This window comes from Crocodylus siamensis, chromosome 14 (genome assembly GCF_052110815.1).
Source record: "Crocodylus siamensis isolate JL-2025a chromosome 14, ASM5211081v1, whole genome shotgun sequence".
NCBI lineage: Eukaryota > Metazoa > Chordata > Crocodylia > Crocodylidae > Crocodylus > Crocodylus siamensis.
Genome location: NC_143408.1, coordinates 18,829,815 through 18,857,241, shown reverse-complemented (window position 1 = coordinate 18,857,241; position 27,427 = coordinate 18,829,815). Strand labels below are relative to the sequence as shown.

At 44.5% G+C, this 27,427-nt stretch overlaps 1 protein-coding gene across 4 annotated transcripts in view; it reads left to right on the top strand.

The window, feature by feature from the left end:
* Positions 1 to 26,950, top strand: part of APLP2 (amyloid beta precursor like protein 2) — a 59,439-nt gene extending 32,489 nt beyond the window's left edge. Inside the window, exons 2-18 of one of the 4 annotated variants that reach the window (XM_090027580.1) lie at positions 234 to 407; positions 1,713 to 1,842; positions 5,563 to 5,675; positions 7,134 to 7,315; positions 7,901 to 8,118; positions 9,867 to 10,034; positions 12,203 to 12,333; positions 12,671 to 12,745; positions 13,862 to 14,020; positions 14,407 to 14,535; positions 18,011 to 18,110; positions 18,742 to 18,915; positions 19,619 to 19,654; positions 22,554 to 22,636; positions 23,835 to 23,909; positions 24,376 to 24,540; positions 25,477 to 26,950. In XM_090027580.1, coding sequence (XP_089883706.1) covers positions 234 to 407; positions 1,713 to 1,842; positions 5,563 to 5,675; positions 7,134 to 7,315; positions 7,901 to 8,118; positions 9,867 to 10,034; positions 12,203 to 12,333; positions 12,671 to 12,745; positions 13,862 to 14,020; positions 14,407 to 14,535; positions 18,011 to 18,110; positions 18,742 to 18,915; positions 19,619 to 19,654; positions 22,554 to 22,636; positions 23,835 to 23,909; positions 24,376 to 24,540; positions 25,477 to 25,578 — 2,214 coding nt within the window. In that variant the 3' untranslated portion in view covers positions 25,579 to 26,950. The remainder of the gene's footprint in view (positions 1 to 233; positions 408 to 1,712; positions 1,843 to 5,562; positions 5,676 to 7,133; positions 7,316 to 7,900; positions 8,119 to 9,866; positions 10,035 to 12,202; positions 12,334 to 12,670; positions 12,746 to 13,861; positions 14,021 to 14,406; positions 14,536 to 18,010; positions 18,111 to 18,741; positions 18,916 to 19,618; positions 19,655 to 22,553; positions 22,637 to 23,834; positions 23,910 to 24,375; positions 24,541 to 25,476) is intronic. The other 3 variants (XM_090027577.1, XM_090027579.1, XM_090027578.1) reach the window with 3 other exon arrangements.
* Positions 26,951 to 27,427: the final 477 nt, after the last annotated feature.

The window sequence follows — 27,427 nt, the reverse complement described above, 5'->3', positions numbered from 1 at the left end:
TAAGACCTGAAAATAAACAATTTGGTTGAAAAACATGATATGCTCTCATCATCTTCAAGGGAGAAGGTTAAAATCACCTTTCTAGACGTGTTCACTTGGTAATAGATTCCTTCAGTAGCCTGGGCTAATAACTTGATCTACTGTCTTGAAGGGCTGAAACAGTCCTGCTGTGACCCGTTCCGAATGGACTCTGGTTCATGGAGTAAAATGTAACCTTGGCTTTTTCTTTATAGGCACTTGCAGCCAACGCTGGAACAGGGTTTGCTGTGGCTGAGCCTCAAATTGCCATGTTCTGTGGTAAGCTAAATATGCATGTGAATATCCAGACTGGGAAATGGGAGCCTGATACTTCTGGGACCAAAAGCTGCTTTGGACGAAAGGAGGAGATTCTGCAATACTGTCAGGAGGTGAGGCGGCTCTTCTCTGGAAAGAAATTGCAAAGTTTTAGCTCACACAGTAAAATCCCTGTTATCCGGCATGAGTGGGGAATGCCTGGTGCCGGTTATCTAAAAATACCGGAGCTGGAGGTGGGGCTTGCATGCAGCAGCACGGGGTAGTGGATGGTGTGGGGGCTGCATGCAGCGGTGCAGAGTGGTGGGTGGCAGTGGTACAGTGGCGGTGGCACGGTGCCGGTTAATAGAGTATGCCGGCTAGTAGAATGCCGGAAAACGGGGATTTTACTCTTCTATCTGATCAGGTCTCGTTTTCACATGCTTCTGCATGTGTTTGAGGACAAGCACTCCAGCAATCTGGCTCTTTTACCAATGCATGACATCCTGTTTTGCTGTTGGGTGTGTAGCTAAAGCCCAAAAAGACTAAGATAAAATGTTGCGGGGGGGGGGAAGAGGGAGAAAGTGTTGGATCCCTTTCCCTAAAGAAGATTGAGGTGTATACAGTAATTGACTTTAGGCTAGGAGTCCTCAAGGGAGTTGCATGCCTATGACCCATTACAGTTCAGAGGGACTTGAGCATCTTTGACCATCCTCACCTCTAAGCTTCCTAACCAAACCAGCACACATTATGCTGACTTTTTTGTACGTGCGGAGTGGAGAGTTCTGACAGCATTCCATACCTAATCTAAATATTTAAAGTGTAGTTGTATTATCATTGGCATTATGTTCAGGCGGGCACAAAGCTGCTAGAATATTACAAAAATGCTGTCTTGTAAACCTTGGCAGTATTTGAAAGCTTTTTTTTTTTTTTTTTTTTTTTTCCTGTTGCAAACTCCTGATCTCATTGCAATATGCTCTTTGTACTTCAGCACGTTAGCCTTGTGAGATCTGTTTTCCTGTTCATCTGGAATGAGGGATTGTTGACAAGCAAGTAAAATATCATTTGGCTATTTGGCTTTAAGCATAAGGGTGGAACAGCAGACCATGTCTAGGCTCGAATACTGGCATGACTATTTTACAAGGCTGATATAACTGGTACTGCATCTGGTTCACATAGCACTAACCTAAATATAAGCCTGTGTCTAGACTTCAGGAGAACTTGAGCACAACATAGCTATCGTATTAATACATTATACAAAATAGGTGGGTTAAAGATAATCTAACACTTCATTATGTTGTTTGGAGTTAGAGAGCCTGCTTGTGTCTTCCCTGCTCAGAGACCCCCTTACATGTCCTGTGTCATGGTCTTGGTAGGAGTAGCTTTGACTCCTTTCTAATAAAGGTTTTTTTGTTTTGGTTTTTGTTGTTGTTAATAAACAGATCTATCCAGAGCTTCAGATTACAAACGTGGTAGAAGCCAACCAACCGGTCAGCATTGACGATTGGTGTAGGAAAGGCAAAAAGCAGTGCAAGGATCACACTCACATTGTTGTGCCCTACAAGTGTCTGGGTAAGTCTGTACCATGAAGTGGGTCTCAAAGGAGCAAGAACTCTTTTTCCCGGGGAGGGGGAGGGGGTTGTCTAATAGATCCTGATACCCAGGCTGGTTGCTTGGAAAGGAGCCAGCCTCTTAAAGGTTTCTTTCGCTTGAGAGACCACTTCTCTAAATTCCTGTAAAATACCGATTTCTAGAAGGTGGCACCCTACACAACCCCGCTTCGGCAGATCAACAGCTTGATTACAGCTACGTAGGAATAATGGTGACTGACATGAGAGAGAAATCCATATTCTCTCTGCAACTGTCAAATAACTTAAAGGCTATTGTGTTAGAGTATCATAGACCTAGGGATTTAGTACATTGATCCTCTCTCTGCAAAGGTTTAATATTTTGGTACTTCAGAAACGCAGGTTCTCAGTATGATCATGTTCCCTGTTTTAGATTTGACATCTCTCTTTTTCCTAGACTGACTATATTTATACCTAGTGGTTTCAAATGGCTCCTCTTCCCCCAAGTGGGATCCCAAAATGTGTCTAGTGTTAACTGCCAGCGATCATTAGACATGATAAGATTACACTGGGTTTATTGAATCGGTGCACCCAGATAAACGGCCTGCTTGTTTACAGCAGGGACTTCTGACCTGTGCATTGTGAACACCAGCTCAAGCCCATCACAGACAGCTCTGGCAGTGGCGAAGGGAGACTGAGCTAGTCAAATCCCTTGTCGGTTCTCTGCTTGAGCAGATTTGCATAGCTTTTTAAAACAAATCCCGTGTTGTGTTGTTGTGCAGAGCATTCTCCAAAATGCCTGGGGGTGGAGTGGGGAGCGCTTCATAGGAAGTGCTGCGAGAACAGTTCTCTCTGCAGCGCCTCCATTTGTGGACCTTTCTGAGGACTGAATGCAACTTGAGTGAGAGCGGAAAAGTGGATTGATGGGCTTTTACATTCTGTACAGCCCTTCCACTGGAGCATCTCAAAGCATTTCACAGAAGTTAACAACATTAATGCCTTCCTATCAACTAGGGCTCCGTTGCTGTCAGCTCTTTACAGCTTGGGAAGCTGAGGTACAGAAGAGTAAATGCTTGGTATGCTGGGTACATTGGTCAAAGATAAGGAAAGTCAGGGCTCTCCTTCCTAAAAACTGCCTGTAACTACAAGCTGTGGTCCTTAAGCTGTGCTGCCCTGTTTCTGCTGGCTCGCACAAACGTGCCAGGTGCCATTTTGCTCACGCTGGACTCTGCAGAAACAGCAAAGGCAGCGCCCCACAGTGGTGCTTACCTGAAAGGAAACTTCAAAAAACTCTTTAACCATGTGCAGTATCTTTAAGTTGCTTTGACAACGGGGACTTGGCTCATAAGGGAACTTCAGTTTTCAAATATTCCTGGTTGCAGACGATGGGGTGTCTGCATGTGAATAAAACCTCTCCCTATTAACTTTACCTGTCAGCACTGGTGATCAGTTGCTGAATTACTTGTTGTAAACAGGTGAACTGCAGCAATGGTGGAAAGGTATGATTTTTCCTCCTATCAAAGCATTTATTGTGCTCATTGCACAAAGTACTTTTGTGTTCCCTTTGCTGCTTGTCTCTTCCATGCTGCATTAATCCTCAGTTCATCTTCAGACAGGATCTCTCCACCAGATGATATTCAACCTTTTTTTTCCCCCACTGTCAATGAAGCTTTTTGTTTCTAAAAGTGGAGGGGGGGGAGGGGGATGAGGAGAACCCATTAGCACCTTCAATGAACTGTAAAATAAATTTAACAATAGGATGCTGGGAGCAGGACTGAGTCTGGTGAAGTGTGAAAAGGCAAACTGCTGACAGTTCTGGCTAAGTTGTTAGACAGCATGGAAATGCCTGATGTGGCTGGCTGATCTCTGAAAGGAGAGAGCTTTGTAAGCATTGATCAGGGATGGGGGGTTGGGGAGGGAATGTGCCATATACTTACTTGCAGTATGTGCTGGTCTGTTCCTCTAAATGGGGTCCATCTTGCAGAAGAGGAGAGAACTTTTGTACTGGTGTGACGAGAGATGAGAGGTGGGGATGAACGGTTGTCTGTAATTGCTTGACTGTTGCCCTCATTAGTTGGCAGGTAACTTCATCCACAAACTCTGTTTTGACTTCATGCACAGAAGAAGTAATGCTTGAGACATCGGCATCTTTGGCATCAATTGTATGGGCTTGGCAAAAGTTTGTGTGTTGAACTACTGAGATTGTCTGCAGAGGACACATTCAAGGTGGCTGGGACAAATGCTCCTACTCCCTAGACCTCCAAGTAAAAGACCAGCTTGTCCTTTGAAGTGCTTTTCCCTCTGTTAGCCAGTCAAACAAAAAACAAAGTTGCCTAAATTTGATCTTGTGGGTGTCAGTCATGAGTTGAGATGCAACAAACTCTTGGTTCCAAAATGATAAGAGGTATCATTTTGGAACCAAGAGTTCTAGTTTTTTGGATGTCTTTGTCTCAGACCAGCACTGCTACCAAGTACACACCTGAGTCATAGACACACCGATCAGTCTGTAGAAATGAGGGTGTGTTTTTAACTTAGCCTGGGTTTGCTGCCTCAGAACATCTGGGTTTAAGATGTTCTAGTTTGGTTAGGAGATTTGGTCACCTTTCTGACTAAACTTACTGAAAGTGTTTGCCTGAATCTCCAAGGCTACCTAAAATAATTCTGGAGTTTGTGGGGCGACGTTACTTTGCAGTTAGAATATGAATGCCCTGGCTTTGACATAAAAGGTGGTGTTTGCATTGGAGAGAGTCTTGGGTTTTTTTTGTGTGTCATTTTAATGTTGCTACACTGAGCTGTAGTAGATATTTAGTAGGATGTGTTCAGCCATTTGCATTAGTAGGGTTTAAGTTGATCAAGCAGAGTGACTTTGTTACAGGGCAGAAGTTTGTAGCCAGGGCTATCAGAGACGTACTGTTCAGTTTGTAGATGGGATTTGTATGTCAGAGTCCGATATCTGCTTTACATAGTTGTATGGGCTTACAGGGCTTTTATTTTCCAACCTTTGACATTTCTCTTGGAGTATCCAGCTGAAGAAATGCTTTAGCCATGGATGACTTGCATTTACCCCTGGATCTAGCGTATGGGTAGCAAGTATTTGAACAACTGAAGCAAAAATTGTTTTTCATCTTACCCCCAAACTGTCTCAAAACTGATGCAATGAAGTGAGCTAGGAGCTTATGTATTTCCTGACATAAGCAGAAAATGGCTAGTAATGCCCTACAACCATGGAAAATGCTCATACAGCAAATATGCTGGCTTTTGAAATACTGGTGGCCCAAAGCTACCTTCTTGCATGTAATGCAAGCTCACGTAGGAATTAGATGATGACCTTTTTTACAGAATACCATACAAACAGTGCTTTCAGACCAAAGATCTGCATGCAACTTTGTTACTGCACTTTGTAACTTCTTTCTTTCCAAGTTTGCATTCAGCTTCTGTTCAAGCTTTTAGTAGTACTACTTTGGTTAGTCTGCTAGGTTTTTACTACGTAGACCTAAATTCTGAGCTTTGTAGACCTTGTTGTATTAGAGTAGCTCTCCAGAGGTGGCTATTGATGTATACCTGAACTTTAAAGTTTGTGCAGCACCATGCAGATACCTAGTGGAGTAAAAAACCAAATCTCTCGTTTTGAAGATTTTAATGCTAGTCTTCTCTTGAGTTTGAAGGTCAAGAATGAATCTAAAGGGACATGAATTGTTATTGATGGCAACTTCTTGTTTTGCAGTGGGTGAGTTTGTAAGCGATGTCCTTCTAGTTCCAGAGAAGTGCAGATTCTTCCACAAGGAACGGATGGAAGTGTGTGAAAGTCACCAGCACTGGCACACTGTGGCCAAAGAGGTAATTGGCTAATGTGACCAGAACAACATCTGTATATGGGTATATCAGTCTTGGCTACTTTGTCTTTGTTACAGAGTTCCTGAACAACTCGGTGTCTGTTTTACAGAGGTATAGAAGTTAAATATGTTAAAGCACTCTTATCCTCGTTTTACAAATTCTGCATGAGGCTAAAGCTAAAATTTCAGAAATGTGTTGGGGACTTAAACAATGCATGTAGATTTATCTTGGGAAATGTCAGCCCAGGGGACTTATCCATAGTCATGATCCCAGCTGAAGCACAATTTGGGGACTAGACTCTGGTTTCCCAGGCTACCATTCCCAGGGGTAAGAATTGGAGTTGTAGGGAGATGTTATTTTGTGTGGCAGCTACTGCTGGAGAGGTTGGAATTGCAAGCCTGTCTTGAATAAACCCCCTCTTCATTTGCAAGAAAAAATGTATCCTGTTGTCTTTGGTTAACTGTGGAAAAATAAGTATTTAAAATCAATGCACACTCACTTCAACTGATAATGATGGAATCATGTTGATGACTACAGAGCGCATGCAGTATTGTTAGTATAGGCTTTAGATACCACTTAGCATTGAGGCTGACATCCCATTGCTGCCCAGCTATTGTAGAAATTGGTGCCAGCAGAGCACCTTTTTTAAATTTGGCCTCCTTCCTAGCCAGCCTTAAGTACATAGAGAGTTAAAAGTTGTTTGCCTTTGGACATGGAGTTGGAAAGTTCATCCAGATAACAAACCTGGATCTTTCTTGCATCCATAATGTAACAAAGCAAAAAGGATACAAAAGAGTTCGTGTATATAATAAAGGTTTCATTATTTCATTCATTTGTGCAGCCATAAAACCGTATACTTCCTCAGTTTAAAATAAATGTGCTGTTAATGTTTCTACTTGCTATTCACATTTTGACTGTCCCGAATCGTCCAATTAGATTTTTTAGCCACAGCATGTAAAAATAAACTTAACGCAAAGCCCATTTAAGCAATTATGCACATACTTCTATTTACAGAGAGAAAGTTAATGAAATGACTGACTAAAAAAAAAACCAACACACAAATGTTATTTTGAAGTGCTGCCTCTTTGGCATGAAACAGCTTGAATTATTTGGCACTCAGAGTCCGGTTATTTTCCCAGAACTGAACACTAGCTTAAAACACATTAGCAATTGTTGAGCAGTTCAGGTCATCAACAGCAAGGAATATTGTGTTGTGTGATTGTAAGACCTCTCTCAGATTGTACCTATGCTACAAAATTTTTACCCACTTTTCTGCACTGTTTGTGTAAGGCTCTGTGACACCAGGATTAAAATATCTTGTGTATGGTAAACCCTACACTATTGGTAGTGTTACTGGAATTGCATGATTGGTGAAGACTTCTTTAGCCTTAAGCAAAATGTGATGCTTTACAAATGTGCTATTTTAAGAGAAAACTAACTTGACTATGGCTTCCCTTTCAGGCATGTCTGACAGAGGGGATGATCCTGCACAGTTATGGCATGCTGCTTCCTTGTGGAGTAGACCAGTTCCATGGTACAGAGTACGTGTGTTGCCCTCAGACCAAAATTGTTGACGAAGCCCTTTCCAAAGAGGAAGAGGAAGAAGATGAGGATGAAGATGAAGACTATGACCTTTACAAAAGGTAGGGTTTCTGATTGCCTTGCAAGATTAACATGGATGTAGTGAGGCTATTGGCTTAATGCTACCAGTTTCCCTTGCCAGGAGGATGAAGGAGGGAATTTCTTTGCTTCTGGTTTCACAGGGGGAGCATCATGGATGTGGAGAAGTCGCTCATTCCTGAGGACAAATGGCTTTGCTACCCTCTTTAAAAATTAGTACAGAGCCAAGTGATTTGCTGCTACCATCTCAATCCATAGCCAGTAAAACAAAAAAACAAAAAAAAAAAAAATTACTGCCTGGCTGTGACCAGAGATGCCTGGCTTCAGAAGCCGCAGTTCTCAGCTTAGTGAAATGAAGCCGATGGGGAAAATGTTGTAAAACCCCATTGAGCTAGAGGCTTAAAGAGGCTATGACTATAATAGCAGGTGTAGCTGTAATGAGAGAACTCCTGTAGCTGCAGTTGACTGGATGATCAACAATCTGTACTTTCATTCTCCCATCTCTAGTGGCTCTAAAAGAGATGAAAAGAGAATCATTATTCTTATACATCAAAGGTTGGCTGCAAAGTGATTAGCTTTAACTCTCCCTTCTAATTGTCTCCCTTTAGTGAGTTCCCTACTGAGGCAGATGTAGAAGACTTCACAGGAACAGCTGTGGAGGAAGATGAGGAGGAAGATGAGGAAGGGGAGGAGGAGGAGGAAGTGGTGGAAGATCGTGATTACTATTACGACAGTTATAAAGTGGATGATTACAATGAAGAGACCCCCACGGAACCCAGCAGTGACAAGTCTCTTTCTGAAAAGGAAATCATCAGTGATGTGAAAGGTAAGTCAGTTGTCAGCCTGTCACATCCCTGATGCACTGAAGCTATACTCATCCGCTGTTAATGGACCTTGCCATCTGTGTTGTTAATGGTGCTTTTGACCCATCCAATATGTGCCACTTTGGCCTTATTTGCCAAATAGGTCAGCAAACAAAGAACAGCTGATGATGCCTACCTTACAAGTACTGAAGGTGATGTTAACTCGCTAGAGTATGGGCCGTATGCTACCAGACAGCTGGGCTCACTGCCAGCAAAACTGATGGTGACTGGTGCATAGGATGAGTACCTCCATCAAGGTGTAGTATTGAGCCAGAAGACAATATTTGCATAGCCTAATTTTAGAAAAGCCTGTAAACCAGCCTGTGGCACTCTTCCAATTGGAATCTCTCTTTAGCTTTGAGTGACCAATGTTGGTTTGGTTTGTCTTCCTTTTTATTACATGGATGTCAGGGAGTTAAAATTGGGCTGGACTTTAAGCTGAGCATCTGGCTTCCTTACCTTACGCAAGATCAAAAATTCACTTGAATCTGCTTGTCCCCTTTCTGTTTTACATACCCCAGCCTTAGCGTAAAAGTCTTGTCTCTTTGCTAAAGGAAACTGAACCCATTACAGCCGACGTCACTTCTATATTTGTCTAAATATTTGCCATTGCTCTTGTCAGACAGCAGGTGCTATTGCAGAGGAGCATCTGCTGACTGGCTGTTGTGCTTCCATGCTGTAGATCGTCCTATATTTTGAAGTGTATAAGTGTCCGCAGAAGGAGGGGGTTGAGAGTGAAATTCAATTAACTACAAATCACTGAATCATTGCCAGCAGTTCTTGCATCTTGCGGGTAAAATTCTTCTTGCTGGTAAAATGCCAGCATGCTGCAGATAATTTCACTCACTGAAACAGGGCCTAGATTGTATGTGCAGGGCTGTCGAAGATCTGCAGATGTTAAAATAGACTTGGAACAAGGAGATCAATGTATCTTGCTGGCTTTTGAGAGCATCTGTTCCAGGGATGCCCATTTTGTTTCCTTCTACAGTGCTTCAGAAAAGAGGATGTCTAGCATAAATGACTGGTTCTCTCCCTAAGCATTCAAACTGTTATCTGCTATACAACCTAGAGTTCTGCAATCCTGCAACTATATAATATGCTGAATGCTTGCTGCGATGGTGTCCAGGGCCATTGAAAATACCCCTGTTGTGCACTTTACTATTTAGAGTGCTTGGGTTTCCCAGAACTCTCAAATCCAGCTGCTGCGATCCCCACACTAAACACATTCCCAGGGGTTTAGTTTGTATTTTCAGTTGCTGTTATATCTGTTCCTCTCTAAAGGTATCAGGTTTGTAAAGGCCTCCCTTTTTGGGGTATCTCAGGCTGCCTCCACGGACCTTGTTTTATCTGTTGCCTAAAGTGTTTTCAGTAATAGATACTCTCCACTACTGGAACACTCAAAGCATAGCCAGAGGAACTTGTTTTACCCCAGTTCTCTGCTCTACAAGGGGTGGCTCTGTGCTGAGACATCTGCTCCAGTGTTTCCTAACAGCAGCACTTCACTGGGCTGCTGTGGTAACTGCTTCACGAACACTGAAGGGTATTCCAATATAGCCCTTTAAAAAGCACGCTCCAGAGTGTAGTAATGACTCCCTAAGCCAACACGAGTACCCAGTGAACAGTCTGACCTAGAGCCACCACTGACTTATTAAATCACCTCGATCAAGCATGTACTCCTCATGAGCTGATGTTCTAACCCATCTCCACACAGTTGTCTGCTCCCAGGAGGCGATGACAGGTCCCTGCCGGGCTATGATGCCTCGTTGGTACTTCGACCCTAACAAGAGAAAATGCATTCGCTTTATATATGGAGGCTGCGGAGGCAACAGGAACAATTTTGAGTCAGAGGAATATTGTATGGCTGTGTGTAAAAAGATAAGTAAGTCCTGCCTCCCACTGGCCCTTTTGCAGCAAGCCACTGTCCTGTCTGGCTTTTGGTGTCATCATCTCCTTGCGTAGGCCAAGTGAGGATGCGTGTGTAGCCCATCCTGTTGGTTCTGGTGTTTGAAGCACTTCCCTCTGTCCTTTTTGCAGCAGTCCTCTTGTCTCTGTTTCTCTAGCTTTATAGACTTAGCTTCCTTTCTAGGGGAAACTGGCTGGTCAACATACATGGTCTCTGCTCGCCCCTTGGCTTGCGACTTTAATTAACACAGGACTCAATTATCCCTCTCCAGGTCTGCAGTGGAGAACTGGGAAATGTCTTTAAACTCTCTCTTGGTATGAGACTGCTTTCTTGGTTCATTCACCCAGCTGGCTGCTTTCCCAGCTGCCCTGGGAGGGAAACTTTGTCTTCTCCAGTCAGAGTATTATCCGTGGGTTTGACTGATCAATCCTGAAATGCATGCTGTTGGTCAGTTCTGCTGGGAGGAGGCTGTTTCTTATTGGTGCCTTTTGGAGAAATCCCTGGTGAAGCCGCTGCAGAATTCTAATTCCTGTCTTCGGCTCCATTAGAAATATGAACCGTGACTCAATCCTGCGTTTGATAGCTTGAGGTTTTTGGCACTAGCTTCAGCTGGCTTTTATGCTGATGATAAAGCTACCCAAAAACATTTTAACCTCCTTATTAATCTTATTGTTGAATTCCAGCACTTCCACTTCAGCTGCTGTTAAAGCCTTCTGAAAGGCTTTTTGTGTTATCTGGGGCTTGGCAGTTGGTCTATACAGCCATAATCCTGTTTACAAAATAGGCTTCATGCAAGTGCTTTCGATTGGGCTGATCTGACCAAAGTGGTGAAATAAAGATGCGGATGTCAGGAGGCTTTTGTACAAAAGTTTGTCCTGTCCCAGAGGGATTTGGAGAGGGATATGGAGGTCTCTGTCAATGCCTGGGTCAAAGATGCTGTGAGCAGGCCCAAAATGGATCAGTATTTGGTGCCTTTTTCACACGACTGTACCTAGCCTAGCCTTTGTTATGCTTAATTTGATGAGGAAGAGAAGTACTCAAGTGCTGTGGGTTTAGGTACATGCTGGGACAGATCTCCAGTCTAATATTAATGCTACAGTACAGAATGAAGTGTAGCCTGCATTGATTCTGAGACTCGCCTTAATTGAGATAAGATGCTTAATGAAAGTCCCTGTTGCCTATATCATAAGACAGGCAGGTTTTGAATTTTTTTGGCTCACTTTAAGTAGGGGTTAACTGGTCTTCTCCATTTACCTCTTGCCCCCCATGTGCACTTAAGGCTGTGTGATAAATTCATACAGGGGCCACAATGCTTGTCATAGTCCCTTGTTTTTTCAAAAGGCCTTTGAATGTGTGACCTGATACTAGGGCTCTTCTAAAATCTGGCCAGTGCAGAAACAAACTTGTCTCCATAGTCTGCGGAGTCGTACTACACCAGCACAAAGGCCGCTGTCACAGATATAGTGAACTTTTGTACATGTAAACATCGGTGGATTGTAACTTTCTTTTTGCCACGTTTGAATGCTTTAGGGAAGTCGGAGCCTTCCAATCAATTGGATGAGTGAACTCATCTTGGTTGGCATCCTCAAAGTGCTTTCTTGTCTAACCTCACCGCTTGTTAGTCCTGTTGTCATACTTGGTACAGGTGATAGGCTTGCTGTCCGATCCCTCAGTCCATGAGATTGCATGGATCCCTGAACAACAGCTTTGTGTGGTGTGGCTTTTCTAACCAGGTCTCCTGGCTTATGTGGCAGGTTTGTCAGCCAGCAACTAATGCACAAAACATCATGTTTAGGCAGGAAAAAAAGGTGTGAAGGGAAGGGAGAGTAAGTTCTTTGTTCTGCAGTTTAGGCAGCAGTCGTCTTTGTGGAGCTGAACCATACTTTCCTCAGATTTAATGTGAAGACTATCTGGGCTCTGGTTGCCCTGGTGCTTTCCTGTGCATCTGGAATGATGTAACTGAAGCAAAATTAATAGCTTAATATCAAAATGGACTCCTGATGGGTAGTAGATCACCAAGGTCTATTTAACAGAGGGTCCATTCTGCAGGCATGAAAACTCCTCTCCCTCCCCACTCCTGGCACCTAATGCAGGTGAAGCCCAGATGGTAGAAAGTGTCTGAATCCCTTGTGCTCTCTCTGCAGTTCCCCCTACTCCTGTACCCACTGATGATGTGGATGTCTACTTCGAAACCCCAGCAGATGACAATGAGCACGCCCGCTTCCAGAAAGCAAAGGAGCAGCTAGAAGTCCGACATCACAACCGCATGGACAGGGTGAGCTTGTTGCCCTGACATGCACAGTGGCTGATTGCGTTGTTTGGCCAACTACTCCTCCCTTTGGACCTGGCTTCCCTGGTGGTCTTGCACCAAGGCCCGATGGTTTTGTGGTTGTACTTTTATCCCCCTCTTCTCCCCCATGTGCTGGGAAAGACGGTTATCAGGAGCAATAAACATTCTGTTCTGCAGGGTTAATTGCCAAGTATGGACCTTGAATTTGAAACATCTGGTTGTGATTACAGGCCTTCTGATAAAGCTGGTTTTCTGTGCCTGTAGGGTAGCCCCAAAGTAAATTTGAACCTTATTAATGTGAGCTCCCTTTCCCTTTACTCAGGTGAAAAAGGAATGGGAGGAAGCGGAGCGTCAAGCCAAGAATCTCCCCAAGGCAGAGAGACAAACCCTCATCCAGGTAAGAATCAAAGGATCCAAAAAGTTTCTTGTTCTCAGCAGCTTCAGTGTCCACCTGAGTGAGGCAGACAAAGAGGCTGGTGTCCTGAGCCGGAAGCCCTAAATGTTGAAAAGCCAGCCCTGCCCCTGCTTGGATGGTGCCCAAGAACGTGAGGCTGGAATCCACTGGCTCTTATTCTTGAAGCTGGAGTTAGTGCCAGTTTTTATCCGCCCTCTGGTAGCAGGAAATGAAACTGCCCACCAGCTTATCAGCAGCTCAGCCAGAAGGGAACTTTAGACTTCAGGCATCTGTTTTGTTCAACTGCACTGACAAATGGCCTTGTAGTCCTGTAACCCAGAATTTCTCTAGTGTGTTGGGGGCCAATTGTGCAAAGCTATAGAGAACCTATAAGGCTGAAAATAAAACTTGTTCGAGTGCTGGACTCCTTCCTCTGTTAAGTGCGAGCTCTCAGTGCAGGCTTAAGGAATGTGCACCTAGAATAAGATTTCTGTTGAGGGCAGTATCTCCAAACATTTGGCTGTCTTCAGCTGGTACAAAACTGGCTTTTAGGATTCACTCTAAGACCAAAATAAATACATTTTTGTCCTCTGCTCTATTTTGATGTTATCTACACGTGTAGTCTACAGCTTCTATAGGTGAGCTCCCCAGGTACTCTGATTAAAGTGCCTTCCATCTGATCTCCTTGTCTTTCAGAACACAAGTTAATAGCCATATTGGGGTAGAGGGTAATGGTGGTGTCATCACTGTATAAAAATGAGTTGGTGGTGATCTTAAGGCCTCAGGAGAGCTAAGAATACAGTCTGCACCTCCTGACTTAACTCTGTACTCTGCCTTCAGAACTATTTGCTTTCCGAGCACTTTAAAATGACTGTAAATTGAGTTTGAAAGTCTGATTGTAACTATTACTTAAACAGCATATATTAAATCTGTATTGATTCTCTGTTATAATGTCCTTCTCCCCTACCATAAAATGCCTTTGGGCCTCTCCCACATACCCTGCCCATCTTGCTTGTCCAAAGGAATTGGATCTGCAGAAGTAGGCATTCTTGTAGAATTCATCCTTTTTGCTAGAGCACTGAAGCAACCTTATAAAAACTCCTTGCCTCCCCATTCCAGCACTTCCAGGCGATGGTTAAATCTCTAGAGAAAGAGGCAGCCAGTGAAAAGCAGCAGCTCGTGGAGACTCACCTGGCGCGCGTAGAAGCCATGTTGAATGACCGACGTCGCATTGCCCTGGAGAATTATTTAGCTGCCCTGCAAGCGGAGCCCCCTCGGGTGAGTTTCCTTGGAGCATTCTGCGCTGTAGAGGTGGGGAGGGGGAGAAGGCTTTGTTGTGGAGTGAGCCTTGTGACAGGGCTGAGGGTATTGGCAAGGCAGACTCCTGGCACAGGTCTTGGTAACTTGTATTGAAGATTTGCAGACTCTGCTTGTTATGCAGGAAGCTGCACTTGGTTAATGCCACATTCGTTTGTGAAGTATAGTAGTCTGTCTAGTGCACTTGCTGTAAAAGAGGATTACCAGAGAGATCTACATAGGTGTGCTGCTTCCAGGATCTATCAAGCAGAGTAGACTTTGCAAGTGCTGTATTTCAGTGCAATTGTTGTACAGGGTTTAGTTTCTGGAGTAAGGAGTTGGATTTTAACTACTCCTAAATCCTGCAGCCTCACCGCATCCTGCAAGCTCTGAAGCGTTACGTCCGGGCTGAGAACAAGGACCGTCTGCACACCATCCGCCATTACCAACATGTCCTGGCAGTTGACCCAGAAAAGGCTGCGCAGATGAAATCTCAGGTATGTAAGTGTTGCTGTCCTGGGAGCCTTTTCACTTCAGGAGCGGCTCTAGAAGAGCTTCACAATCCTGTTCGCTCTGATTTGGCAGAAGCTGAATACTGTAGCAACTTGACATGTCCTTGCTTTAAACGGGGAATTTCATTAGCTGTTCTGTATGCATGTTGCTTGTTGCCAGAGACGCTCTCCTTACAACTTTTCCTTACCACTTCCTGAATGTTAAATACTTGATATTCAGTTACTACCCTGGAGCTGCCTGCAGTAGCGATGATGTCTATCACAGCTATGCTATTATTCTCAATCTGAATAGGATTTTAGACCTGGCTCATCAGCAGTGCGTCTTTTTGTGCTGCACCTATGTGACTTGCTTGGGATTTGGTCATTCCTTGAGCAGATGCAAGGGACAAGCTTCCATTTTTTTTTTTCCCCCCCAGCACACTGTTTACATTTTCCCTGAGTCTCCTGAGCACTTAGGCTTTGGATGCACTATACTACGTTGTGGATTTTGTTAAGTAGGCTTGCATTTGCCAGTTTTCTCCCTAGCTTCCAATGAGTAGGAGATTTTAACTCTTGCCAAGAAGTTGGCCACTGTTCTTGGCTGTGTTAAACCCTCCACTTTTGAATAAGAGCGTATTGCATGTTTGCATCACATTTCATCCCTGGAGACCCAGTGGCTAATTTTCTTTTTTCCCCTCAGCTTGGAAGAACATCTAAACATGCTGGCTCAAGGGAACACTGTATCTGGCCAGTTCAATTCTTCTGAAAGGTGTTTCAGATGCTACATTTACCCTTTAGCCCTCTCCTCCTCCTGTGGTTGCACATTTCCATTTTTATGCCCTAAAATTGCTACAGTAATACTTAAAGACCCAACCAAGATCAGAGATGACATCTGCTAAACACTTTATGTGCTTATCAGAGCAGAGGCCATCTTAAAGCTTGCACTGGCTAGAACCAGACAACAGGTAGAAAGGGAAATAGCTACCTTGTTAGTCTTTGCAGCTTTCCAGTGGTCATTACGGTTGCTTGCAGACATTTAAAAAAAAAAAACCGAAACAAAAATGTGCTTTATAGGAAGCAGCAGAGTGTTACTTGGACTGGGCTCCACAGCATCTGTACACATTGGGTGCATCAGTGAGGCGTAGTTGGTGCTTTTAGCTAAAGCTGATACCATCAACTGTTGAATAAAAGTGCCAAAAAACCCCCACTGAAGCACCCAGTCAATACAGATGTTTGGTGAGCTGGGTCCAACTAATGCTGTATCTCTTCTGAGCATGTGCTGGGCTCAGTGCAGGAATATGCTAAGCTTAAAGCGCTGCTTTTTAACGTCCACCAGCAGCCTGTGAGATCAGGAACCAGAGCCCCAGTCTCAAGTCCCAGTCAGGTGCATTAGCCGCTGGACTGTGCTGTGTTTTTGCTTTCTAAAATGCCTTTTTTCCCTAATATATATAAAAGACTCATACAAACAAAAGGGAACTGGCTGTAATGGGAAGATAATAAAATGAGATGTATGTGGTGCTGCCAAGCAGACAGAGGAAAGGACCGGGCACTGAAGAAAAAAATGTATTTGTTTTTCCCCAATACTGTAATCGGCAGGGATCTTGGCCAAGCGGGCTGGACCTGTCGCAGTGAGGCCAGGTAGGGAAGCTCCTTGCCACTGCAGGCCCCGTACTGCCCTGGCAAGCTGTCCCCCTGCCTGTCTGCCAGCACCAGAGGTAGTGGTGTGGAGTTGTGCCCCTTGCTGCTGCCAAGTGGGCAGGGGTGTGCCTTGCCAGGGTGGCAGCAACGAGCTTTTCTGCCTGGACTCACTCTGCCCTGCTGTGCCAGGTCCTGCCCACTCATTTTAATCACAGATTTGGCAGCTTTTAATCGGAGAATTTGCTATCTCAAACGGAGAAAGCCAGGATCCCTGGTAATCGGTAAGCAACACGGAAGCAGGGAAAAAATCAGAGGAGCCTCTGCTTCAAGGAGGCAAGGCAAAAATCAGAGTGAGCCTAGAACTGGGGACTGCAGCTCCATCTCATATTCTGAGGGATAAAGCACGACAGCAGTTGTCATGTAGACTGCTTTTTGGTATTTATGATGTTTCTGTTTGCTGGAGTTTCTTGGGGTACCTGGTTTCAAGCATGAGATGTAGATTCTAGGTGCTGGCTAGCTCTTGTCCTCCCTTCTTCCTGCCTTCAGTCTGCCTCCTTCTGTTCATCTACACATCTGAGGCAGGACTGGATAGCGATGGCAGTGCTCCTTTGACTTGTGGTTGGCTCCTAACAGAGAGCACCCAGTACAGTCTTCACAAAGACAGCTCAGTGCATCAAACATAGTCCATCCTGACCCTGTTGGGGCTTTGGCAGCACTGGAACAGAGCGGGTGTGCAAACTGTGTGCTTAAGTTAAATCCTGAACAGCCTTTAATTCATCCTGAAAGCTGCAATGTCAACAAATTGACATGTGAGGAACGTGGGTGGTACAGTTCAATTTCCATTCACTTTACTTTTCAGATGCACTTTAAGCTCCTCAATCGATTAGCTTGATTGACAAGCTGCCACTTGTGAAATTAAATTGCTTTCATCCTTGCTTTTAAAGGTCAGAATCGCTTCAGACTATACAAGTAGGTCCATTCAACTCATTAGTTTTCTCCAACGTTTGGTCATCCATGTTAATGGATTCCCTCATCTGCACAATCTATGCTCGTGCAGCACCCTCTGCAGCTAGAGCTTGGGGTTACCAACTATGTAATGCCTGGCAGCGATGGGTGGGTTGAAGCTATGTTAAATGCACAATCCTAACCCTTAAATAAGGGCAGCAAACGGCTGTCTGGGGTTGTGCATTGGGTCACAGCGAATAGCCAGGCACCTTGTGTACAGACTAGTTGTGATGTCAGTATGTCCTAATTTAGGTGGTGTTTGAAAATACGGCTGGCTAATTAACACCACCTGTTTTCTAGTCACACGTGCTTATTAATAGTCAGCTCCACTGTTGGGGTGGAGCAGCTCAAAGCTCCAGTGTGGTAAACTATTGTATACAAGGCATTGGCATAATCAGAACCCTGCTCTGACTTGGCTTGTAAAACTTCTCTCCAACCTTTGGACTTGCACATAAGTTCAGCCCATGTGTTGAATCTCTAGGCACTCTTTAGTAGTGGGGAGCGGCAGGGTTTCATTTCATGTTACTGCAAACAGCAGTTGCACAAAATGACGCGTGAACTCTAGTCGCTACTAAATATGAAGCATCATCTGTGCTGCCAGAAGAAGGCTGAGTCCACCTACAGATCAAAGTACAAAAGCTTTATGCTAAGGTTGCCTTCCTGTGAAGCATGAGATGGATAAGAAAGTGCCATAGTCATAGTGTTTAGATTTGATGGCTCTGGGGCCCCAGATTTGGATCTCTTAAAGTGAACTCTGTGGTCCTGTTTTATTAAAATATTAGCACAGAAATGCTGGTTGTTGACAGCCCTTACCTCAGCCCTTCCTCTGTGTTGGCAGGTGATGACGCATCTCCATGTGATTGAAGAGAGGATGAATCAAAGCCTATCTCTGCTCTACAAGGTACCATATGTGGCTGAAGAAATCCAGGATGAGATTGGTTAGTATTTCTGTGCTGGTGTAGATGCTGATGTATTAGGAAAGTCTAAAAGATGGAAAGCCCACTGTTTTCAATGCAGCATGCCCAGAAATATTGTAGTCTAAGAAATACTCCAGTCCAGCCAGAGGTGGTTGGGCTTGCCTTTTTTTTAAGGTAAAAGTTCTCTGGCTTTTGCTATATGTACATGATGTCCAGCTAGATTATGGTCATAATCTGGGCCTGCTGGCTTGCTGGCCTTGAAAAACTACACACACAAGGAGAATACAAAAATTCCACAGTAACAAAGGCACGTGTCTCACTCCAGTCTCCTTTTTTGTTACTTCATGTGCGGAAAAAGGAGATTTGTGAATACAAGTGTATTTGTCTGCCTTAAGGAAGCAGTCAGCCAGCCATAATTTCACCTGCTTATCCAGCCAATACCTTTGACAGCCCAGGATGGGACCCTGCTTTGGCATAAACACACCATCCAGCTTTCACAAATCTGACTGCCCCAAGTCAGCTTTGCTTGTGCCCCTATCCCAGACCAACTTGGCTTGAAAGATCTGCCTCTTTCTGCCCCTCCCATGAACCCCCTTGAAACGTTTTTCTCCTCATTTTCTCTCTCCTGCTTGGCCCCTTGTTTTTCCTTTAGATGAGCTGCTGCAGGAGCAACGTGCGGACATGGACCAGTTCACATCTTCCATCTCAGAGTCCCCGGTAGACGTCCGAGTGAGCTCTGAGGAAAGCGAAGAGATTCCCCTCCAGGAGGGCAAACCTTTCCGCCCATTCCAGGTGAAAACCTTCCCAGCCTTGCCTGAAAGCGAAGGTACGTAGAGCAGAGAGCATGATTTCACTTCAGGAAATGTGTGTGCCTCTAGTCAGAACCAGTGTCCCAGCCCACACAACACCCAAGGGGTCTAACCCCTGGGGGCCATTCGGGATTGAAGCAGTTGTGCCAACGATGTAGAATTAGCCATGGGATCTATTTTCAAAGCTGCCTATGTCATGTAAAAAGGGAATAAGCAAGCTCCTGGATCCTTAGCTGCCCATATTATTAGGAGATGTTCTGTCAGTCTGGAACAGGCAATGCAGCTAGTAATTTGCCATGTCTAATCACTACTGTTCTTGACTTCATAATACCTTTAGCCCTTTCTGGAATCTGATTTAATTTCACTTTGCAGTGAGCACTAAATTCTTGATTTTTTTTTTTCTTTTTTTTTTTTTTTGTCTGGAAGCTGGAATTTATAATTCCTAGTCTTCCTAACTCAGATGCTCCAATGCAACTATAACCTTGTTGCTGTAAACTGCAACAAGTATTTTTTTTTAACAAGGGGCACTGACAGCTTGCTGTGGTGTGTGGTTTTTGATTTATTTAAAAACAAACAAGCAGTTGAACAGCCTTCTCCGCTCAAAGCTGTGAATACAAGCTTTGTCAAGGGTCTGAGGCGCAAATCATGCACAAGCCTTTTTTCCTTTCTCTCTTAATCTCCTTTTTCTGCTATTTTTGTTTTTGTTTTCCCTCCTGCTAGATCCTCAGCCGGATTTGTACCATCCAATGAAAAAAGGTTGGTTCTAAGCTGCTCCCTCCTAAGTGCTTTCTCTCACTCTTCCACCTTCTCTGTGTTTGGTAGCTTCATTTTTAGTTTCATACTCTCACCTTTATTTTCACCTCCCGCCTCCATGTAGATCAGCAGGGCTGATGTAGCCACGTGCCTTGTTCTGCTAACAAAACCAGCTCATTTGGCCGCCTCAGTGATTTCTTAGCATTCCTCTCAGTCTCCATAGGCTGGCAAGGTGTCCCAGGGTGCAAAGATCAGTTCCTTTGCCCCCAGAATAAACTCGGGCTTAGTGCTCCTTCTGGGAATTGGGTAGCAGTGTTTATTGCTTTGTTTGTACCAATGCTAAAAACAAGTTTGACAGCATTGGCGGTAAATAATCTACAGACTCTCCCTTGTGTACGATAGCATCTGTTGTGCCTCCTACCTAATGTCAGCCCTAACCAAGAAGTGAGGGAGCACCAGAACAAACTTGCTTTATTTCCAAACTAATACCCATCAGGGTGCTTAATGAGACCTACTAGTAACACCCACATGAGCAATTCATGTCTTTGCTTTCTAGTATCCTCTGCACTTCCCCCTTCTTGCATACAGGATTTCTTTACACTAGATAGTTCTCACAGTTCATCCATTGCTATTTGTAGCTCACTTGTGATATGTGTAGCAGAGGCATCTCTGGCTGAAGAGGAACTGACTAGTCTGGGATTGGTGGGGCGGGGAATCGGAGAATTCTTGACATTAAACAAATGGGTTTGGCAGGTACTTTCAGATGTGGAATCGAATGCAAGTTGATTGCTAGCCTAGACCCGCTTGCAGTAGCAGTGAGAGGCTGGTAGGATTCCTGCCAAGTGCATGGGCACCGTGGCAGTTTATTGGTACTAATGCCACATGCGAGAACTTGTCCCCATTGCTTCAGCCTACCTCTGGTTCCAAATTTGCTTCATGCTGACAAGCAGAGGCTGCAGCTCCTTGGGATCAGGCTTATTCAGCCCACACATCAGTCTTGTATCCCACGGGAGGTTGGATGGCCTGATAATTTTTTATGAACTTTTCTCTGCCTTCTGCTGGATGTGAGCTTTATCCCTGCTGTGGAACAATGTGCAGCTGATCCCAGCAGATCTCTGGACAGATTGGGATGAAGTTTTGATTCTGGCAACAACCATGCTCGTTTTAAGAAGCTTAAATACAAGCCTGGTTCTGTGCCCATTTAAATAAATAGCAAAGCTCCCATTGCCTCCAGTGGCAGAGAATTGGGCTCAACATTGCTTCTGTTTCAGCATATGACATAAAAGCAGCTGTATTCTGGGGAGGCGTATAATCTGAACAGCTGGACTGGTGCGCTCCCAGAAACTCGGGCTATGACACTCTAACAAATGGCAGGACACGCCGCAGCAGCTGAACACCCTGCTCTGGAGACTGTGCTAGCAGGCTGTCTCCTGGGAATGGGGTAAAGCAGCCACAGGCCAGAAGCTGATGGGCTGGTCTCTAGAAGTTGTTTCTGCATAGTCTCCAGAAGCTCTAAATCATTGACTTTCACGGTAATAACATAACCTGCCTAGGCAGCTTGTGGGAGTCTGACTCCCCACCTCAGCCGTGTCTGGAATGTGAATGCCAGTCTCCAAAGAAGCTGATGGGGATAGGGCTGTAATAAAAACCAAGCTGCTCCTTTCTGGAGGAGTTGGAGTGAGACATTCGTTCCTTTGGCATTTTTGAGCAGTAAAAGCCTGTCGCAGTGAGAAGTCGCCCTGGAGCCGCCAACTACCCTTTCCTCTCACTTAATCAAAGAACCTGCAATGATTTCAGCAGCAGTTAACATACTGTCTTAACCGAGCTACAAGATCAGCAACAGCAGAGAGGTTGTGTGCAGTCAATTATGAAACGTTAAGTGCCACACGTAGTTTCCCTACACGTGCCCCTTTGAAGAAGAGGCTCAGCGGACAACTGACTCCTTGTTCCCCTGCTTTTGCTTTGGGAGGGCACAGGCATTGTGAAGGACAGTGTTTTGCATATGCTGGTATCGGGAAGCTTCATCATTTCTCAGCTTGTTTCGTGCTGTGTAGGTCGGTGTGTGTGTTGCATCAGCCTTTTCTGTTATTGATCTGATCTATTTATAAAAGCTCCAGATCAAAACAGTTTATGCAGAGGAGCCTTTTGCTAATTGATAGTCTCCTCTTCAGCCTGTGCTAGTTTTCAGCCTTGAGATGGCTAAGAAGCATGCTAGTGCAAGGGCTAGTTTGACACTTTCCTCCTTTGCCCTGGGATCTGTTGGTTTTTGGGCCTGTGCCAGACATGGAGACGTGACTCATGGCTTGTCACAGGGCTGTGCTGGGTAACCTTGAGGCTCTCTGGTTCCTGAGGCACTTTCTGACACGTGGGTGTGGGTGTGGGTGCGTGCGTGTATGTTTTCGTTCAGGTTTTGGAGAGGGGGTTGTTTGTTTGAAAGGGCTCTTGCTGACCCTGCCTACTATAAGTGCTCCCTCTGTGCAGGTTCAGTGGAGAGAAGGAATGTTTGGTCCTCGTGGGGTCATGTTATATGGAGTTATGGTGATAACCATGGGCGGCAAGCAGAGAGGAGATGTAAATGTTCCCAACTCCCTTCTCATAACAGCACTCCAGTTGCTCTGGATATACATTCAGCGCATCCTGGTGAGCCTTCTCCACTGTCATCAGAGCCACCTCATTTGCCTTCATTGACCAGGAAACCCCCAGATCATTTGTCATTCTGGCTTTGCACATGAACTCCCCTACTGAATCTAGCACAAAGAGGGTTTAGTAAACAGCAAAATGTTATGAATTGCAGTAGGAGTGACAGCACTGCTGAGAGAGTAGGTTATTCTTCCTAGATGCCACTAAAGCCTCTAGTGGCCTCTTCTTCATCTAACAAAATGCTCAACTCCTTTTGGTGCAGGTTCTGGCATAGCTGACCTGGATGGGCTGATTGGGGCTGAGGAAAAAGTGATTAATAGCAAGAACAAAGTGGATGAAAATGTGGTGAGTCCTCTGCCTTTGTTTTCTGAAGAAAAACCTAACTGAGACTAATTAACGTGAGCAGCTTCTTTCCTACTTTCTAAATGTCAGCGTGTTCATTATCCGTATGGTGCAGAGGAGTTGCAGCGTTCTGATTATTGCAAGCTCCTAATACCGACTAGCATCAGAAAGGTGGGAGGCTGAGGGAGGGAGAGAGCCCAATAGTCAGCAGTTGACTGACTTGTTGAAGTGTTTTGTTCTGCAATAGCTTTCCTAGGTAGAAAACAGATCCCTCTGAAAGATGGTAACACCTGCACTGGAGACCTACCCTTCTTAGGTGGCCTCTCACTAGAGCACCAAATACACTGAGTGCCATGCTGTTCCACCTTTTGGTTTCAGTCTGTCTGTTATGAAGCTGGTGGTTCTGCCCCCCCATTTTGAATGGCAGGTAGGATTTGGTGTACAGCAGAGCTCACAGTAAATGGCTTGTAGCTTTAACTGGAGTGTCGACGTTGAGCTGACTTCTAGTTGCAGGTCCCTTGTGCTCCTTCCTGGGTGAAATCGGCTCTGGAGGTTAACCTTTTAAGCTCATTTTAAAGTCAGCATTTACATTTGCTTCACAAAATTGTTGCACTCAAAGCAAATGCCTGCAGCTGAATTAGAGGCTTCAGGTGGGGGAAGCAAACAGTCTTGACTTTCTTCAGTATTCCTGATGGTCCTACCATCCTGTAGTCTTTTGGATAATCTGAGTTATTAGTAGGAGTATCAGCTACTTAACCTGTGGTAGTTCCAGTTAATAGTTTCAAAAGGTATTGTGGATTGAGGACTCCTGAGAGATTCACATGAGGTAGATATAGATAAAACGGTGCTATATCAAAGCGTAGTGCTTTGGGAGAATGGAGTCTACAGCAATAAATAGGTGCCATTTTGATTCTTTGGTCTTCTCTAGTCGGAGTTCACCAGGATGTCCTTCATGTACCCTCTACACCATACATTTTTTTGTATGTATGCCTAAGTTTTGCCCACTTTAGAATCCCACAAATTACAGGGTACACAGTTTTGATGGGCCGCATACTTCTAGAATAACTTATTGTTAACTGACCGATGTCAGTGCGAAACAAGTGCTGTGGCAAATGTGACTTTGCAATGGTTAGTGCTTTGCTCCCTCAGAACATCCCGATTTCTCTGGCTCCTTGTGTAAAAGGCTTTTGCCTATTTTCAGGTAATTGATGAAACCCTTGATGTGAAGGAAATGATTTTCAATGCAGAGCGAGTTGGAGGACTGGTGGAGGAGCCGGTACGTATTGGGCCGCTCAGACTGGCTGATGAATTCTAAAATTAATTTCAGCATTAGTGCTCCTGTGTATCCATTTAATTCTGAGTCTTCTCCAGAGTGTGGCAAATTGCAAACCTGTGCTGAAGTCTTGCAGAGCATGGTACTATACTGAATTCCTCCACAGAACCCCAGTTCCAAGTTGTTACCAGTATTATGTAGGGATACAGACCTTTTATTTTAGAAGGCTCTTGTGGGAGAGCATCTTCTAGCAGTTGTAAATGAAGAAACAATCTGTGTGTTTGTTTTTTTTTTTTTTTCTCCAAGACAGGGAGATGTTAAATATTCAAGCTGCCATGTGGAATCAATCAGTCATGCATCCACATCACAGATGGCTGAAGACCTTAGTGGCGGCCGCCTCCTGGGGTTATATTTCCTGCTTTAATTTCCAAGTCTCTCCCTCCTGCTCACCCCTCCTCTCTCCCTGCAGGATGATGACGGTTCCCTTGGTTCCTTTCGTGATGACTTCAGTTTCAGCAGCAGTGCCCTCATTGGTCTGTTGGTGATTGCAGTTGCCATAGCCACTGTCATTGTCATCAGCTTGGTGATGCTGAGGAAGAGGCAGTATGGGACAATCAGCCATGGGATTGTGGAGGTGAGAGCTCCTGGAACATAACCTAGCACGATGGTATCAACTTGCATTTGCTTGCCTTCTTTAAAAACACATGCACGCTGCACCAGTGGCTGCTGCAGAGCCATTAATTGCATTCCTTTCAGCTAGAGGAGACTGAACCCTGTGGATGCTGAGATCCTTGCTGCTATATTTCCACATAGCTGTTTATCATTTGTGTGTTGTCCTGAGACTTGTCGACTGCACTTATCACAAGGATTTTGGCTAAGCTTCCTTTTCTGTCTGAAGAGGGGATTTAGCATTAAATGAGCTTTCATGTCTTAAGTCTTGAGCAAGGTAATAAGCAAGAGTGACTCTATAGCAACTCACCCTTTGGGTAACTTAGCAACTGTTGAGGCATGGTGATCCAATGTGTGGGATGTGGAAGCAGGAATAGCCCGTGGCAGTGTTGTGCCTGCAGGAGCCAGCAGGCAGCCTTTCTGCAGAACAATGAGGGGTTTTTCAGTATCATGTCACTTTTCAGGAATGATAAGCAGGCTGTTTCCAGTGGCTACTGGTATTTCTGTTTGTATCTTGCTGCCTATGGAACCAGTGTCTGTCTCTGGACTATTACAACTACTCAGATTAGGGGAACCTGGAAGTTGCTGCATCTTCCCACATACAACACACCCCAGAATAAAATATGCCCCTTCATTTTAAAAGATAGAATGAAGGAAAAAAGATTGTTCCTTGTAGGAAGTAACTGAGTAGCCTGCTTCTTGTTGTGCTCCTGTGTGTCATCTGCAGATTTTACTTTTGTTTTTGCCTGGTAAGTGGCAGAAATTGCTCTAAATGTATTTCTCACGTATAATGCACGCTGCCACTTCGAGCAGCTTGTTTGCAGGGGGAAAGTTGCATGTTGTATGTGAGACTATATGATTCTTTGATTCCATTGTCTGGTCGGTGTCTTGTCTTTTGAAGGTTGACCCCATGCTTACTCCAGAGGAGCGGCATCTGAGCAAGATGCAGAACCATGGCTATGAGAACCCAACTTACAAATACTTGGAGCAGATGCAGATTTAAAGGATGTGAAGATGCAGCAGCCCTGACTGGAAGAGGGGCAGGGCAGAAAGGGCCAAAATGGTCCAGTGTTTTGGATCAACTACTGACCAACAGTTGCTTCAAGAGGACTTCATCTTACATTCAAAACTCCTGGATCATTAAGACTATAATTACTACTGTAGAGTTGCAATTTCCATTCTTTTAAATGGGTGAAGAAATGATAATATAACAATATGATGATATATAAATCTTTAAATGGGGGAAAAATGGATCTATTGCAGATATTTGACTGAGATGTAGTTTTTCTTTTTTTAAAAAAAATACTCTGAAAATCCCAGTTTTGTTGTACCGTCATCTGATACGAGCTCTATATATATAATGGGAGATGTTGATTTTTATTTCTGATAGATCCCTTGTATATTGAAGGCCTTTGTACCAACCCACATTGTATAAAGGAGGCACTTGTGGCTCTTCAGTCATTCTGGCTTTTATATATAAAGCAGTATTCCTTTTTTTTTTTTTTTTTTTTTTTTTTAACTGAATTTTGCTGGAAGTTGCAAAGAGATTAAATAGGGTTCAGAGCAGTACAAGTGTGATTAAGGGGGAAAAAGCTTTATGAAGAATCCCCAGATGCCAGTGCTCTGCGCCCACCCCTGCATCACAGTTCCTAGGATCCTAGACTCCCTAGCAGCTGAGTTACAAAGCTATTGCCATCTCCATTAATAAGCACCCGAGTGGAGTGTTAGGATGTGGCTTGTGCGTTCTGGGGTCTGCACATTCCCCTTCTGAATCGAGTCCTTGGTACTGAATTTTAAATCCCTCCACCAGAGGATCTAACCAGCCTCCTTCAGTGCTCACCAGCCCCTCTTGCCACTATCTGTAACTTTCCCCAGCTCCCACCTCCCCACCACCAACATGGTAAGTAGGCTATAGATGCTGGTTTTGGAGCCTTCTGGTCTTTCTCTCCAGTGATGTTGGGCCATCTCTCTACTTTTTATTCCCAGGCCTAGAAGAATGGCTGGTGCAATACTCAGCATTGGGGAACAAAAGTACACGGAGTTCACTCTAAACAGGGGGGAGAATAGGAAAGGGATACTGCCTATTTGACCGAAAACTGTAGAGAGCAATGGGGTGTTTTCCAGTCACCATCATGTCTTTGTAGCGCTTGTATAATTGGTGTTAATGCTCACAGCTTTTTTTTTTTCTTCAATCTGGAGGTTCTGGTAACCTGTGATGTATTTTTTTTTTCTTTTTTTTTTCCTGTGACTTTTTCTTTTCTTTCCCCCTTCCATGTCTCTTCCCACTATGCACAGATTTACCTGCAAACTCCTTAATGTGGTCTGTGGGGAATGTACAAAGTTAAACACATCAATAAACACGTTAACTTCCAGAATGGTTCCTCTCTTTACTGCTGGGCCCACTTGGGCTTCCCCTATGCCCTTTGCAAGCCATGGGGCCTGTTTCTTCCTTTTCCCTAATGCATCTTCAGCTCTGAATCCTCACCCCCATCCTCTTCCAAGGACTAGAGTTCAGTGCTCTTCCTAGCTGCTTGTTGTAGAGGATTGTTCCTCTCTAGCCAAAGCTTTCTGCAGTATTTCCAGGCCCTGTCAACACTTGCGGAGAGGAGGAGATGAGATAAAACCAGCAATTGGGGCTTTGTATAGCCAGCTGTTCGACATGACCAGGTGCTCAGTCCCTGAGCCACAGCTATTCATAGGCTGGTGACTTCCAGGGAGGCATTGCAACCAGTTTTGAAATGCCAAAATCACTGTGGATGGAGGCAGACTGGCCTGGTCCCTCAAAAGGAACCATGCCAGAGCTGCACAGCTAAAGCAAATCGTTCTGGCTGTCTGGGCACCCACCCACCATT